We start from the raw sequence: 18,683 nt of genomic DNA on the forward strand, positions 1-18,683 counted from the left end.
CCTTATGAGTGAAAGTTATAAATAGAAAGAGAGAGGGAGATTTTATTTGCATGATTTTCAGCTTTTACAATATTACCAAAGCATATATGCTTTGTACTTCAAGTATTAAAATAGACAATACATAAAATAAATAGTGTGTACCAAAGTAACAAATGGAGGTGGGTGGAAAATAAAGGAAAGGGACATGACAAAAATATAAAAATAGTGCCAAGTAAGACATCTTTTTTTGTCTTACATCATCAAGTAAGACAAGTTTACCGTTTATGTCAAGTTTAGGCTTGCAACCAGGGTTAGGTGCTTCTACATCAATGTTATTCACCTATCTTTCCCCTCTGATTTTAGGGAAAGTTATGGGTAGGATTAGGTTTAGGGGTAGGAATAGGATTAAGACTAAATTTTCAGACTGGAATGTTGTTCCAGGATCAACAAAATATGTGAACATATTTTATGAATATTATGAATATATGAACATGTCTTACTTGTCAAAATCACGGTGACTCTAAACTAAAAGTAAAATATAATTATTAATGCTGTAAAGAGAAACGCATTGATGTAAAATTCCTTCAGTCCTTTCAGGGAGTGTATGGTCATCCCAGTAAGGGAATATGAGTGGACACTGAACTCTACGTAGTCTTCTAGGCTGCGTGTCAAAACATTTAGAGCTGCCTACACAGACAGCATTTTTGGCATAATAGACGTCTTAAATGCCGTCTATATAGTCAGCGCAGTAGGATTGGAGACCGCCCCTGTGTCCACAATAATGCCATCATGATCAGCCTGGAGCAGCGCTGATCTGAGCTGTGAAACACACACTGAACCCGACACGGATGGAGTGATCAGCCCGCTGCCATGCACTTCCACTCTCTCCCGTAGATGTCACGGGCTGGCATACGTGGAAACTCCACTCACTCCCGCTTTTGAGAACAGTTGCAACACGGAATGACATGAAACGAGCACCGCTACTCACCGGAGCTAACTTTTTTCCACTCTACTGTTTTTTTCTCTCCCGTTCGGCTAGTTTTCTAGCTGCTTGAGCTAACCGTACACCGGGCTGTTTTAATGTAATTATCCACACGACTTCACCATCGTGCTCAAGGATCTTTCGGCTCATGAGGCATCGACGAACACACTCTCCACGTCTTAAAAACTGGGGTTTGAGGCCGACGCCACTAAAATGAAGAAACAGTTTAATCGGATGAAACAGCTCGCCAATCAAACAGTTGGCAGGCGAGTACAGATTTAAAGTTTTTTATCTGGTTTTGCCATCTCGTGGATGGGCACGGACAGCTCTGTCATGGTTTCATATGTTGTTGTTATGTTGTGTTGTCAAGGCGGTAGCCGAATTAACCAGCTGCCTAAAACAAATCTTTTCGATTTACCTCAAAGTATAAACAGTAATTAGCTTAACACTAAACTTTTTATATACTCAGATTACGCAGTTGTTTGACCACAGAGTCAGCTTTTTAGATGTTACTTTTGGCTCTTAACTGTTAGTAGGATTCGTTGCGGCCTCGTTACTGTTTATTTAATACTACATCTTAATGGGACAATATTGCTAGATAAAGTATCTAATAAGCTACTGAAGATTAAATATGTCTGATTCGTGAACGAATCATTCTTTTGATTCGGATCTTTACTATGAATTGGTCGGATCTGCTTAAAAAAAACGGTCTGAACAATTCGTTCACAATTCGATTCACTCATGAAGAGCGGTTCTTAGTTCTAGAACTCATTCACTATAAAATATTTAGGTTCTAAAAGACTTGAGCTGAGTCATGGCTGCAACAAACAGAACACCTAAAATTAGAGAGCATACAGATATAAAAAACAGCCTTGCTGAGCATGAGACTTCTTAAAAAAACAAACAAAAAAAAACATTCAAATATCTGATCGAGAACCAAACTTTTGATTGGTAGTGTAATGCAATTTTTTGACTACAGGTTAAAATGTATTATTATTATTATTATTATTATTATTATTATTATTTTTAAACTTATGTTTCGTATTAACAACTTTTGTATGCACAGAGCCATTCATCAAAGCCAGTCATTAACGACTGCATTGTAAATACAAACGTTTTATATGTGATAAAAGAGATTTAGCTGGAATTCTCATCTTTTCCTGAATTTATATGCTGTAAGATAAAGTATCTCATAAACTACTGATGATTAGATGTCTGATTCGTGAATGAATCAATTTATTGAGTCGGATCTGTTAAAAAACCGGTCTGAACAATTCGTTCACGAATCGAGTGAACGATTCACTCATGAATCAGACAGAGTGGTTCTTTGTTCTAGAACTCATTCACTAAAAATTACATTTAGGTTCTAAAAGACTGTTTTTATGAGCTGTGCTGATACAACTGTGTGTTTATTGTAAAAAATACAATAAAAACCTATTAATAATAAAACTTAATTTGCCTATGATATGAATAATGTAACAAACCGCAATATGCGACTACATATTTCTTTATTGGAACATGTAGGGGATGTCATGACGTGATATAATTGTTAAATTATTTCTTGAACCAGTTATAAGGACCGATCCATGACAAATAAATCTGACTTCCAAATTAATACCCGGAATATGTTGCTTGTTCATGGGTGTATTCGGAACACCCGGGCTCTTTTGGAAAATACAGTTTTTGGGTGTTATGGGTGCCTATTGTATTTTCTAATTTTGGTTTGTCATCTAGCAAAGTCCTTTGAGCTCATACTTTGTATCCTACATTGAAATGGTATGCGCTTGGTCATCACTTCTGACTCCTCTGACTGTTGATAAAGCCTCAAACTGCATTCTTCATTCTGCTGCTTGAGGGTAAATAGGCCAGATTCTCAACATGTAGGACAGATGACAGATCACAGATCTTTCAAGGAGGTGTTACAGCTGTAAATCCTTTTATCTCAAGCTGAACAATAGTTTGTTTACTTCAAGCACTTAAAGGGTTAGTTTACCCAAAAATGAAAATTCTGTCATTTATTACTCACCCTCATGCTGTTCCACACCCATAAGACCTTCGTTCATCTTCGGAACAAATTAAGATATTTTTATTGAAATCCGATGACTCAGTGAGGCCTCCATAGCCAGCAATGACATTTCCTCTCTCAAGATCCATTAATGTACTAAAAACATATTTAAATCAGTTCATGTGAGTACAGTGGTTCAATATTAATATTATAAAGCGATGAGAATATTTTTGGTGCGCCAAAAAAACAAAATAACGACTTATTTAGTGATGGCCGATTTCAAAACACTGCTTCAGGAAACTTCGGAGCATAATGAATCAGCGTATCGAATCATGATTCAGAATGTGTGTCAAACCGTCAAACTGCTGAAATCACGTGACTTTGGCGCTCCGAACAGCTGATTCGACGCGCTGATTCATTATGCTCCGAAGCTTCCTGAAGAAGTGGTGACAACCTGTCGCTCACATAACATCACAGCAACAATAGCAAACCATAACGATCTAATCAATACCTGATGGACAAAATCAAGTCCCACCCTACATTTCTTCTTGTTCAACAAGCCGTTTCACTCGGAAATACATGACAATAGGGAAGAAAAGACTATTGCAACTTCTGTTTCATGCTGACTTTAATATAGATTTTAAAATGAGTTTGAATCAATTAGGTTAACTTTATTGAACAGGCCGCATGATTAAATGAACTGTAGGTAGATATCATGTAACATACCTATCTGGGAATTCCTTTCAGTAATCTTGCTTGAATAGATTTTTAGGGATAATAACACACCTTTTTACCAATCATAGCACATTTACAGGGAGGAATGTACCTACCTATCAGCTATGCTCATCTAACTGGTGGTTAACCTGACCTTTAGCATCCATGTCCTCAGCCTCATTCCCTTTAAATGTGTGCAATTCGATCAGCCACCAGAGACATGGCTAGCCTTATGACAATAGAGCCATATAAGATGAGAAATGCCAGTAGCTAACAGTTTACTGGTGTTCACACTGAGCCCAACTGGGGCAAGGCCTTTCCCTTTCAGAGGTGATTTATAATTTCGTTGCAGTTTGGAATACCAGGAACTTACAGCCCTCTCAGTCTTTCTAGGCCTCAGAAAATTACTATCTTCTATAAAGAAGGCAGTACGTCCACCACCACAAGACAGCCCAGTGTTTTCTCACAAAATTTGAGGTGTGAAATTATACTTTGAAATGAAGATTTACATACTATAATGAACTTAAAATGCATAATTTGGTTTTAAATTGTTTACAACATGCAATTCTGACTTTTTTTTCTCAGAATTGTGTGATATAAAGTCAGAACTGCGAGAAATAAAGTCAGAATTGCGAGATACAAATTCATAATTTAGCGAAATTAAGTCAGAATTGCGAGAAATAGTCAGAATTGTGAGATATAAATCCACAATTCCGAGAAATAAAGTCGGATTTGCATGAAATAAAGTCAGAATTGCAAGATATAAATTCACAATTGAGCGAAATTAAGTCAGAATTGCGAGAAATAATGTCAGAATTGCGAGATATAAATTCACAATTCTTGGAAATCAAGTCAGAATTCAGAGAAATCAAGTCAGAATTGCGAGAAATCAAGTCAGAATTGCGAGATATAAATTCACAATTGTGAGAAATAAAGTCAGAATTGCGAGAAATAACGTCAGAATTGCGAGATATAAATTCACAATTGACCGAAATAAAGTCAGAATTGCGAGAAATAAAGTCAGAATTGCGCGAAATAATGTCAGAATTGCAAGATATAAATTCACAATTCTGAGAAATAAAGTCAGAATTGCGAGATATAAATTCACAATTGACCGAAATAAAGTCAGAATTGCGAGAAATAAAGTCAGAATTGCGCGAAATAATGTCAGAATTGCAAGATATAAATTCACAATTCTGAGAAATAAAGTCAGAATTGCGAGATATAAATTCACAATTGACCGAAATAAAGTCAGAATTGCGAGAAATAAAGTCAGAATTGCGCGAAATAATGTCAGAATTGCAAGATATAAATTCACAATTCTGAGAAATAAAGTCAGAATTGCGAGAAATAAAGTCAGAATTGCGAGAAATAAAGTCAGAAATGTGAGAAATAAAGTCAGAATTGCGAGAAATAAAGTCAGAATTGCGAGAAATAAAGTCAGAATTGCGAGAAATAAAGTCAGAATTGCGAGAAATAAAGTCAGAATTGCGAGAAATAAAGTCAGAATTGCGAGATATAAATTCACAATTCTGAGAAATAATGTCAGAATTGCGAGAAATAAAGTCAGAATTGCGAGATATAAATTCACAATTCTGAGAAATAATGTCAGAATTGCGAGAAATAAAGTCAGAATTGCGAGATATAAATTCACAATTCTGAGAAATAATGTCAGAATTGCGAGAAATAATGTCAGAATTGCGAGAAATAAAGTCAGAATTGCGAGAAATAAAGTCAGAATTGCGAGATATAAATTCACAATTCTGAGAAATAATGTCAGAATTGCGAGAAATAAAGTCAGAATTGCGAGATATAAATTCACAATTCTGAGAAATAATGTCAGAATTGCGAGAAATAAAGTCAGAATTGCGAGATATAAATTCACAATTCTGAGAAATAATGTCAGAATTGCGAGAAATAATGTCAGAATTGCGAGAAATCAAGTCAGAATTGCGAGAAATAAAGTCAGAATTGCGAGATATAAATTCACAATTGAGCGAAATAAAGTCAGAATTGCGAGAAATAAAGTCAGAATTGCGAGATAATGTCAGAATTGCAAGATATAAATTCACAATTCTGAGAAATAAAGTCAGAATTGCGAGAAATAAAGTCAGAATTGCGAGATATAAATTCACAATTGAGCGAGATATAAATTCACAATTGAGCGAAATAAAGTCAGAATTGCGAGAAATAAAGTCAGAATTGCGAGAAATAAAGTCAGAATTGTGAGGTGGAAAAAAGTCATCCCCCCCCCATAATTGGACTTCATAACTCGCAGTTGCGAGTTTATATCATACAATTCTGAGAAAAGAAGCCAGAATTGTGGAATATAAACTTGCAATTGCATGTTATAAAGTAACAAGTAGCGAGATATAAATTTGCAATTGACTTTTTTTTTTATATCTCACAATTCTAAATTTATAACATGCAATTGCAAGTTTATATCTCACAATTCTGACTTTATTTCTCGCAATTGTGAATTTATCTCACAATTCTGACTTTATAACTCGCAATTTCGACTTTATATCAAACAATTCTGAGAAAAAAGTCAGAATTGCAAGATGTAAACTCTCAATTATGAGAAAGTCCGATTTGTGAGATAAAAAGTCACAATTATCTTTTTTATTTTTTATTCAGTGGCGGAAACAAGCTTCCATAGAAAACAGCTATTTTAAATTTTTCATCAAATAAATGCAGCCTTGGTGAGCATAAGAGACTTCTTTAAAAAAAAACATTCAAAGATCTGACCGACCCCAAACTTTTGAATTTAATGCAAATTTTTTTACTTTTGTTTATCATTAACAATTTTGTATACACAGAGCCATTTGCTAAATAATATGAAAACATTAAAGCCAGTCATTGACTGTTGCCTTGTAAACACAAATGTTTTACATGTGGATGAAAGAGATTCAGCTGGAATTCTCATCTCTTCCTGAATTTATTTTACGAACAATAAATCACTTGAGTGTGATGCAGAAAGCAGACTTGAAGCGGTTGAGGGTCGGACGGACGCAGGGAGCGGGGGGTGTTGAGGTGGCTGGGCGCAGGGCTCAGCTGGTCCCATGGTTCCTGTGATTGTGAGGAGGCAGTACACTGTGTTCGGCATGCAACCCCTCAAAGGAAATCTCTCCTTATTCTTTTTTAAACAGGATGTCGTACTGAGGAAGTTTCATTTCTATGAATGAAATCAAAGAATTAACTCAGAGGCAGATCCAACAATGATCTGGGGTTTGAACCGTGTAATGTAAGATTCTATCCGCCGATCTCAACTGCACGCTTGTGCATAACAACATCCCAAGGCACATTAGTGCCACGTTACCTCGCAATTTATCGGAAGACTAGAACCACCTGTCAGTTTGCTGATGATGCACATCTATTGTCAGCTCAGGCTTTTCGCTGGCATCAGGTGCTGTTTTTGTTTCAGCAAAAGCAAGATTGTAGTCATTAAAGTAAAAGCATGGCTGTTTTAAAAGCCTGTTAATCGAGCAGTCTGTGCAGAGAATTTTACAGTGGCTTGTACCTATAACTGCTCTTAATCAGCTTTGATTTATCAAATACAAATCTGTTTATCAGTATGTAATGCTCAGCTCAAACCATGATGGACAAGGTGCTTCAGGACCATACACTAAGCCATGTGTTTATTCACTGAAGATAACATGCAGATAAAGATAATGTAAGATAAAGTATAATTTTATCGTTGATGGATTTTCTTTTTCCCCTTTAGTATATAAGGCCATCCATGAAATTAGAAAACATCAATAGGAGTTAAGAACTGCCCGATAAGTGCTTAATACCGCATTTTTTAATCATTATATATCTAGCTAACACTGATAAGGATTTGTAATTTTTTTTTTGAAGTTCAGGGTTCCCACTGAGTTTTGAAAGGTTTGAAAATGCTTTCGTTTTCAAAGTTTAAAATGTGCTCTGAATATCGTCTTTGAAAATGCTTGATTTTTTTTGAACGTCCAGTGTGATTAAAAAAGATAAATTTTATATATTATCAAATGACCTTTATTAAAGATCAAGTTGTGGCTCATTTGCGCATCACTTTCTCAGTGTCTTGATGTCAGCAAGCACATAGAAGTACTCGTCCTGTCTTCATAGAGTACCTCAAGGATGACGTGTTTTTGTAAGGCCAACCCGGAAGTTAGCGGCGCACGGGTTCCCTCGATCGAAAGCAAAGCTATGCATTTTCCCATAGACTTTTGAAAAATGGCAAAAAATGAGTTCTGTGTTTAACAAAGGGTTATGACACTTACACGCTTTGTCTCTCAAGATAATCTTTACAAGTTAACACAACATTTATACATTTTGAAGCCTAAATAAAGTCAACAGATATAAAAAGCTAACAGTAGGCTATAAACGGACTACAGCACACCATGGTCGCGGATCAAAGTCACCACAAAAAAAAAACAACTTTATTTAAAAACATGCTCGCTGATTATGATCTGCGCTGTGTATGAATACTTGCTGTCCAAATGTCCTGTTTGTCATGATGATGTCTAAAGTCCCCACCAAAGGAAGTAGTCCCTTTTAGCAACCGCCGTTTTTAAGACACAATAAAGGTTTAAAAATCACAAGCGGAGTTATAACTGGTGTGTTTTATGCCATAGATCAAAACGTGAAAATATTTAGAGGCTTTAACCACAGACCTTATTTCAGGGGATTTGGCAAAAACCCATTCAAGAAAACCCATAGACTTGAGGACGATGGAACCGGAAGTCCTAAAATGCTAACTCGCTTCCGGGATTTGCCTACAAAAACAAGTCATCTCTGAGGCACTCTATTAACAGTTCAACAGGGGATGGGAGTTGTTCATGACATGACATTGAAATGATTACTACAATAAGTAGTTTTAAGTTTTATGTTCATAATGTAGGCTAAAGACAAGAATGTAGAATACCAAACTCGGAATCAACGCATTTAGCTGTTGAAGTGTTAGACATAATATAATAGAGTTGTGCAGGTATTGCCTCAGAACCCGGTTCCTTTGAGATTTTCCTATTGGGGTTTTCAATTTTTGAGTGAAATAAAGTCTGTGATAAACAATACTTGAAAATTTGCTCTAAAGCGTAAATTACACCCATATCGAAAATGCTGTTTGTTTTTTTTTAAACGTATGGCAATTAGTCTTGCAGTGCTCTATAATCTTCAGTAATACCCCACTCATTTACTTCAGACAAATATTTGTGTTGTAAAAAGGGTTGATGTGCATACGTGATGTTGTTCTGCTGCCATAATCATGTTATTGAATTACTTTTTATTAAATAAAAATAGCCAAAAGATTAAAAAAAGTAGCACTTCGTTTTAATGTTAATGCGTTAACACATACAGATACAGTTTACAGATTAGAAAAAAAGTGTATGGTTTCATTAAATGATCTGTTTGATTTACATTTCTGTTAAAATGTATGTGTATGCAGCTTAAAGGGATAGTTCACCCAAAAATGAAAATTTGATGTTTATCTGCTTACCCCCAGCACATCCAAGATGTAGGTGTCTTTGTTTCTTCAGTAGAAAACAAATGATGATTTTTAACTGCAACTGCTGCCGTCTGTCAGTGGTATAATGCAAGTCAGTGGGAACTTGGACTATAAGAGTAAATAAAACACGGCAGACAAATCCAAATTAAACCCTGCGGCTCGTGACGACACATTGATGTCTTAAGACACGAAACGATCGGTTTGTGCGAGAAACCAAACAGTATTTATATCATTTTTTACCTCTAATACACCACTATGTCCAACGGCATTCATCACTCGATTCGTGAGGTCTGATCGCGCTCTGACAACGGCAGTGATGTCTCGCTCTCATTGAAGTATATGCGCGAGACATCACTGCCGTTGTCAGAGCGCGATCAGACCTGACGAATTGAGTGATGAATGCAGTTGGACATAGTGGTGTATTAGAGGTAAAAAATGATATAAATACTGTTCGGATTCTCGCACAAACCGATCATTTCGTGTCTTAAGACATCAATGTGTCGTCACGAGCCGCAGGGTTTAATTTGGATTTGTCTGTTGTGTTTTATTTACTCTTATAGTCCAAGTTCCCGCTGACTTGCATTATACCACTGACAGACGGCAGCGGTTGAAGTTATAAATCATCATTTGTTTTCTACTGACGAAACAAAGACACCTACATCTTGGATGCGCTGGGGGTAAGCAGATAAACATCAAATTTTCATTTTTGGGTGAACTATCCCTTTAAATATAGACACCAGACAGATGCTGTTTTCTGCAACAGATTCAGTATTCCTCAAAATGAATTAAAAAAAAAGAAAAAAGCACAATGGATGGAATACAAACACTGAATTTTATGCAATATTTTTTTAAAGAAATTTAAATAATAAAATACGATTATTTAGCAAGGATGTATTAAATTGATCAAAAGTGACAGTAAAGACATTTACAATATTACAAAAGATTTCTATTTGACATAAATTAGCTTTCTGTTTATAAAAGAGATGTGTAAAATATGTATCATGGTTTTCACAAAAAATGTGAAATAATAGCAGCACAACTGTTTTCAATCATGATCATAAAAAGTAATGTTTCTTAAAGCACTAAATCAGCAAATTAAGAATGATTTCTGAAGGATCATGTGACACTGATCAGTGATTACTGGAGTAATGGTGCTGAAAATTCAGCATTGCCATCACAGGAATAAATGACATGTTAAAATATATTAAAGTAGAAAGCGGTAATTTTAAATCATAATATTTCACAATATTACATTTTTTTTGCTAGCCTTACTAGGCCTGGAGAAAAACCCTTTTTGCTGAGCTCTGGAAACCTTTTATTTTCAGTTCTTTTTTACATGTGACATCAAGAGCTTGATTCAGACACACTCTCAAGATGTTTGGAGTTCAATCTGGATTGGTTGCAGGCTTGTAGGCCTTTTTTTCTCATCCTCCTGTGTTAATTGAAAGCAGCTGTCCTCCACTGTCACGAGGTTACAACAGTGCAGTTTTGGCAGAAGGAAGGAACTGGGGCTGAGATTTGTGGGTAACATGGCAGACTAAAGGAAGACATGAAACGATACAGAATCAGACTCTTGAGCTTTGACACAACAGTTTCCGTTATTCAGACCTCGCATTCTGCTTTAACCACATTAGTCAGGCTCCATTAAGCTAATGCTGATCACCTCTGCTTGATTGCTCATCAATAACTACAATGGCAATAATAGTTTTATGACTTTTTTGATAACAAAAAGTAAACATAAGGTCTTAAAATGACCATAATTAACTGTCAAGCCAGCTCTGGTGACAGATGTGACATTAAATACATAAATGGCAAGGGCATGCTTTTATATCTGTAGTTTTAAAAACATTTACACAAAATAAAATTAATAGGCCTAACTGCATGCATAAGTTACAGCTCATTGGTTTTGGGTATAAGCATTCATTATTAGAACCAGCTAGAGTATAATACATGACAATAAATTAGGGATGTGCAGCGATTAATCGCGATTAATCGTTTGCAAAATAAAAGTCTGTGTTTACGTAATATATGTGTGTGTTCTGTGTATAATAATTATGTATATATAAATACAGACACATACATTTATATATTTAAGTATATATTTATTTAAACATGCATATATTTCTTAAATTTATACATGTATGTGTGTGTATTTTAGGGATGTGTCACGATTTTCGAATATTCGAAAATCGATTTAATTATAGAATATCGAATAGGTTGTGCGATTATCGTCTTTAAAAAATTCCCCATTTGATGCGGTGGTGACTTGTAACCAGAGGGTGGCGCACGCTGCCAATAGCGCACCTAAAAGCTGTCAGTCAGCTCAGACATTGCCTCACACGCACACTAGACTTGTGTGGCATATAACAGACACATTACAATTAATTTTAACATACGTGCCGTCATTCAGTCTGTTCACAATATGTTATTACGCGTTTAGGCAGCCTAAAATCATTATGGCTTGAGATAGGCTTGCTGCGATAGGCGGTGTTCCCGGGGTTCAGCCACAACACCGGTATCATCACTTGCTTTTTTTTATAGTAATAAAAATCATTTAGTTCAGTAAGAGAACAGACACTACAATTAAAATCTAAATGTGTCAACTCAATTCAGCGCGAGCCGAACGAGAGTCGCAGCACAATCAGCATTAGCAGTCAGATTTCACCTCACTTCGCCTACTCTTGACTGACAAGACGACGGTGGAAGTTTTGGTTTCAAATCGAAATGTAAAAGCGTCCATTTAAGCGGGTTTGTCATTGTTCTGCTTTGTTGTTGTGCTTTTCATTAAAAACAACAATGAACCCAGCATTCAAGCAATCGCCGCTACCGAATAGGCGCCAATTTGAAAGTGAAAGTAAAAGGCTCACGGCCGCACGGTCGTCATAATGGCACGGAGAGCGAGCGTTTTCAGTCTGCTCCGCACCGTTATATGACCGTGAAAAAAACATTGAAAGCGTGAATGGTCTCTCTCCCTCTCTCTTTCCGTTTATGTGTGTGTAGCCTTACATGCGTGATGCGTGCATGCGGGGGAGGGGTGCGATTTTCGAATAATATTCGAATAATTCCCAGCGATCTTCGAATAGTATTTTTGCTTGAAATGCCCATCCCTAGTGTATTTATATATACATAATTATTATACACAGAACACACACATATATTACGTAAACACAGACTTTTATTTTGCAAACAATTAATCGCGATTAATCGTTGCACATCCCTACAATAAATAATGCAATAAACATTAACTTACATAAAATGTAACGTAAACATCTTAAAGGGTTAGTTCACCCAAAAATGAAAATTATCTTGTTAATTACTCACCCTTGTGTCGTTCTACACTCGTAAGAACTTCATTCATCTTCGGAACACAAATTAAGATATTTTTGATGAAATCCGATGGCTCAGTGAGGCCTCCATTGATAGCAAAGCCATTGAAAATCTCAAGATCTATAAAGGTACTAAAAACATATTTGAAACAGTTCATGTGAGATCAGTGGTTCTATCTTAATATTATAAAGCGACAAGAATAATTTTTGTGCGCCAAAAAAACCAAAATAACAACTTTCCAACAATATATGATGGGCTGATTTCAAAACACTGCTTCAGAGTTTTATGAATCGAATCAGTGGATCGGAGCACCAAAGTCACGTGATTTCAGCAGTTTAGCCGTTTGATAGGAGATCCGAATCACTAATTTGAAACAAAAGATTTGTAAAATTCGAAGCTTCATGAAGCAGTGTTTTGAAATCGGCTCATCAATATATATTGTTGAAAAATCATTTTGTTTTTTGGCGCACAAAAAGTATTCTTGTCACTTTATAATATTAAGATAGAACCACTGAACTCACATGAACTGTTTCAAATATGTTTTTAGTACCTTTATGGATCTTGAGAGTTTCAATGGCTTTGCTCTCAATGTAGGCCTCACTGAGCCATCAGATTTCATCAAAAATATCTTAATTTGTGTTCCGAAGATGAACGAAGGTCTTACAGGTGTAGAACGACATGAGGATGAGTAATAAATGACATTATTTTTATTTTTGGGTGAACTAACCCTTTAATATACATAACCCGTAACGAAAATAGAAGAAACATAAGCGTTAAACACAATGTAATTAAAGGTGGATACATCGTTTTTCTGTTTTCACCATAATTTCTATGGGTTTGTATGTTTTACAGTATCTTACAGTAAAGTTACTTTCATTGTTTTATACACTTTTTATTATGTTTGCTAGGGGTAAGATGTAACAAATAAAAGCCATCAGACCAAAAGAACCACAGAAAGCACCATAAATTAGAAGATAAATGTATTGAAAATATCAAAAGGACAAAATGAAAAAAAAAAAAAAACTAGTCTAACCAAAAATTACAGTCAATCTTACCTAACTACTTTAACCTAAAACACGCAGAAGAAACACTTTCAAACAAAAAGGCAGGTCTATCCTACATTTTTACCACATTTTAAATGAATCAGTCGACACTGGTAAATCGAATGAACAAAAGTTATCTCTGCATAATGAAGAAAAAAATCTCATAATGTAACACTTTTATACACTGTTCAAAAGTTTGAGGTCAGTACGATTTTTTTTTTTTTTTTTTTTTTTTTTTTTTAAAGAAATTAATGCTTTTATTCAGAAAGGGTATGTTTGTAAATTCATGAAAAGTGACAGTAAAGACATTTATATTGCAAAAGATCTATTTGCTGTTCTTTTTGAAAAAAAGTTATGACTGTTTCCACAAAAATATTAAGCAACACAACATTTTTTTAACATTGATGATAATAATGTTTCCTGAGCACCAGATCAGCTTATTAGTATGATTTAAGGATCATGTGACACCAAAGACTGGAGTTATGGCTGTTGTATATGGTATAGTAACTTACAATGAAAGGGATAGTTCACCCAAAAATGAAAATTCTGTCATTAATTACACACCCTCATGTTGTTCCAATCCAAACCCATAAGACTTTCGTTCATCTTTGGAATCTTTTTGATGAAATCACAGAGACTTTCTGTCCCTCCGTAGACCGCTACTCGACTGATTCTTCAAAAAGTTCATAAAGAGATTGTAAAACTAATCCATATGAAGTTGAGTAGTTTAGTCCAAGTTTTCTGAAGAGACTTGATCGCTTCATGTGATGAACAGATTTAATTTAGGCTTTTATTCACATATAAACATTGATCAGCGAACATAAACAGAAGCTCAACCTAACCTGCTTGACGTGCGAGAATAAACCTATTGCGGAAACTCAAACATGCTGCATAAGTAACACACAAGAATGAACTTTACTGGTTCTCGCACACGTCAAGCAAACATGCTTGAGCTTCCATTTACCACAACTGATGTGAGTTTTTGTGAAAGTTTTTATGTGAATATAGGCCTAAATTCAATCTGTTCCACTCAATTCATATGGATTAGTGTATGAACTTCTTGAAGCATCAAAGTGTCAGTTGCGACTGTCAACGGAGGGACAGAATTCTCTCAGATTTTATTAAAAAGATCTTCATTTGTTATTATGGGTTTGGAACTAAATGAAGGTGAGTAAATGACAGAATTTTCATTTTTGGGTGAACTAAACCTTTAACCAATTAACAAACACTTTTGTCTACTGTGTGCCTTTATAACTATAATCAATTGAAATTAATCTGTCATAATTTAAGGAAAAAAGTATAATTTACATTTAATTTATAATACATTTATAATTACATAATTGTTATATGATTATATAATTGCTATAATTTAAGGAAACATGATATTTGTTTTAAGTTAAATAAATGAATGACTTCCAAGACACCATTCTTTTATTAGCTGTAAAAGAATAGCATGATTACCGTCTTCCTCTTGGAGAACAATTAAGATTTTGTGAGTGTACAGTGAATCTAATCCTCATAGTTATGATGGACAAGCTTACACTATTGTATAACATATGACATCCTCCATGCTTTAGAATGTTACGGTTGCCACAACAGAAGGTACAGAAACAGGCCCACCTCGACACAGGAAATATTTCAGCAGTGTTTTATTGCCACAGTCTGTCGTATGCAAGTTTTTATGTTGATATGAACTCATAGGATCATAAATCCATTTGGATCATAAATCTGTTCTCACTGTTTTCCCCACATACTTCAGATTATTTGATTGAACATAGCGATATCCTTTCTGATCTTTACAGTAGCAAACACTTAGGTATCTAACACTAACAAATAAGTAAACAGATCATTAAGGAAGACAATTTCTAGGTGAGGTCACACAACCTGTCTCTGAGTCATTGTTCTGAAACAGTAGTGTGATAGATGTTTGTGTGTGTGCGCAAACTGTGTGAACTGAGCTGGTGTTGTCCTCTCACATTCTCTCTGTCTCAGATAGACAGGACATAATCTGTGCCATGGCCAAAGCCCTCTATTAGTTTACTATTAATAGGACCTTAACTATTTTTTCACAAGGCTGACAGTGGACTGCTAAAATTCCCTGGGAAAGTAAATGCCATTTTGGACAGCTGGTTCCATTAGACGCATTGTCAGCTGTTGGCTACTCCTAGACTTGACCATTACTAGTGTCTACACCAGGGGTGTCCAAACTCGGTCCTAGAGGGCCACTGTCCTGCAGAGTTTAGCTCTTACCACAACACACAACTGCCTAGAAGTTTCCTGTATGCCTAAAAACCTTGATTAGCTGGTTCAGGTGTGTTTAATTGGGGTTGGAGCTAAACTCTGTAAGTCAGTGGCCCTCCAGGAGCAGGATTGGACACCCTACACTCTACAGCAGGGGTGCCCAATCCTGTTCCTGGAGATCTACCTTCCTGCAAAGTTCAGCTCCAACCCTGATCAAACACACCTGAACCAGCTAATTACGATTGTCAGGAGCACTCAGTAATTGCAGACAGGTGGGTTGGATCAGAGTTGGATCTGAGCTCTGCAGGTTAGTAGTAGGGCTGGGCAATATATCGCATGCGATTGTCACGCGCATTTCGTCAATAAAGCCGGTTCCCTGATTACAGCGAAATCGCCATCACCTGCTTTCAAATGGAGCGGCATTTAATAGACAGAGCCGTAGATCACTGACGAGCTACGCAATATCGCGTTCATATTGCAGATGAATCGCCTTCAATAATGAACGCGATATTGCGTAGCTTGTTCAGTGAACTACGGCTCTGTCTATTAAATGCCGCTCCATTTGAAAGCAGGTGATGGCGATTTTGCGGTAATCAGGGAACCGGCTTTACTGACGAAATGCGCGTGACAATCGCATACGATATATCGCCCAGCCCTAGTTAGTAGGGGCAAAGAATATACACTAGAAGAAGCGACACTCAATAGAGTGTTCCATTGCAACACCGGCGCCCAGCAGCCGCCCTGCATTTCCGCCATTTTGTGGTGAAATCGAGTCGACAGTCCACTAGTTTCTATGGCAATATCAGCTGCTTTGTTAAAAAAAAGTACATTTAAATCATCAAATCTTAACAGATTATTTTTCAGACTTTGTGTTTAAGTCTTTCTTTTTTTTTTTTTTTTTTACAAAACCTTTGCTCTCTAGAAACCCAGTCAGTTTGGGTTAAAATTCTTTAAAAGATCTAGTATTAGCATTAGGCTTAAAAACACTGAATTAATACCAACATATGAAATTAAATTAAGGACATGCATCAGAAAAATTTGGAATGTTGGACAATAAATATATGAATATAACAGCTTGATTTTGCATTGTTGTCTAATGTCCGTTAAAGCAAAAGTGTCCAAAAGTGGGAATTATGCAATAACGGACACAGCAATGCATCATGTATTATAAGATCCATTAAAATGTACAATATATATTTCAATTCAGACCTAGTGATATTATTATTACTATTACTCCACTAGGTCTGAAATATATTGTTTGCTGCAAACATGATGATCTTAAATTTATTAATTATTAATTTACTATTAATAAATGTGTAAAGTTGCATAAAATGGAAATACTCAATAAAGTAGACTAACTACGTTATCTCAGATGGATGAATGGTTGGATTCCACAACTGGTAAAATAAAACATATATAAGACAATACAACATTTCCTGTGGAGCCATACAATTTACTGGTGACTTAATTTAAAAAACTGTTCTCTGTTCTATTGCGCTTCTGATTTGGCAGTGAAATTCGCCGATTTTGGGTGCACGTAAGATGTGAAAGATTCTATGGTCCAGTTAGTATTTTCACACCATAATGGCGGCCACGCTACCGGAGCGCCATCTAGTGGCTGTTACCCAAAAATTATCAGAGTGTCGCCTCTTGGGTTCTATTCTCTTTGGTAGGGCTATGTTTACACGACAATGATGTACTAAAAATGGAAAAGTTTGTCCTTTGCGTTTTTTTCACGTACAAATGACAATGTTGTCAAAACAATCCCTGTTCACACATAGATCTGCGAAAATGACTAAAAATGCTGCATTATGCATGCCAGGCCAGTAGTTGGCGATGTCACTTTGTAAAGAAAAGCTACATGCCTATTGACTGAACACGTAATACGCATGCACATGATGTCTCAGTTTTCACATATTCACGTTTTTGTAGTGTACCCGGAGACAATAATGATATAATTTTTCAAAAACTTGCACTGAAACCTGTTTTCAAAAGTTTTTCAGGCCCCCAAAATGCCGATGATGTATAAATGAACGGCCAAAACTCAAAGTTTTCAATTTTTAGATGAAAATGGTGTTGTGTAAACACCCCCTAGATCTCCAGGAATATGATTGGGCACCCCTGATCTACAGTTTATTTGTAAACATTATTTTATACCACTTTGTAGGGCTGCATGATTAATTGAAATAAAACTGAAATACGTTTTAGTACCAAATCGCAATTTAATTCAGTAAATATTTGTTCAGAGATGCACTTTGTTCTTTTGCGAGCAGCTCATGATCCAGTGCTTTCAATGTCTCAGTCAGAACGGCTCTATTCACATTAAATGTTGCTCCATACAAACTCATCTCTACACCTGCTCTGAGTTTGCATCACTTATAATGTGCATTTGGGAATGTAACATGTTTCAACCAACTTTTTTTTTCCAAACTTGTAATCAGAGGTGCTTATAAACCAGCTGTTGTCAGCAAAGGGGAGGCCTAAAGGGCTTGTTGTGTTTTACCACTAAAATAAAAGCTTAATGGTTTAATGTTTAAAAATGAAGAAATTAGTAGTCAATCATTTTTTTTAATGTGTTGCTAAAGATACACAAACTGTGTTCACATGCACGAGTCAAATAGCTGCCTTCTTAAAGTCAGTATCCTTAGAAACGCTTTCAATATTGCGATTTTCTAGGCCGATATGGCTAGGAACTATACTCTCATTCCGGTGTCATAATCAAGGAACTTTGCTGCTGTTCCATGGGCGCCAATGATATTACGCAACAGCTGTGACCCCCTGCTTGCACAGGGAGCGTGCCTTGCAACCATGGAGACATTTGTGAGAGGCGTGGCGTAATATCATCACGCCTGCTGCACCCATGGTACGGCAGCAAAGTTCCTTGATTATTACGCCAGAATGAGAGTATAG

The 18,683-nt window shown here is 36.0% G+C and overlaps 1 protein-coding gene across 2 annotated transcripts in view; it reads left to right on the top strand.

The window, feature by feature from the left end:
* Positions 1-610: 610 nt before the first annotated feature.
* Positions 611-18,683, top strand: part of arhgap17a (Rho GTPase activating protein 17a) — a 43,229-nt gene continuing 25,156 nt past the window's right edge. The window contains exon 1 of one of the 2 annotated variants that reach the window (XM_048170079.1): positions 611-1,227. In XM_048170079.1, the coding sequence (XP_048026036.1) occupies positions 1,175-1,227 (53 nt within the window). In that variant the 5' untranslated portion in view covers positions 611-1,174. The remainder of the gene's footprint in view (positions 1,228-18,683) is intronic. The other variant, XM_048170080.1, reaches the window with a different exon arrangement.

The sequence above is a fragment of the Megalobrama amblycephala genome, linkage group LG20, assembly GCF_018812025.1.
Source record: "Megalobrama amblycephala isolate DHTTF-2021 linkage group LG20, ASM1881202v1, whole genome shotgun sequence".
Classification (NCBI taxonomy): domain Eukaryota; kingdom Metazoa; phylum Chordata; class Actinopteri; order Cypriniformes; family Xenocyprididae; genus Megalobrama; species Megalobrama amblycephala.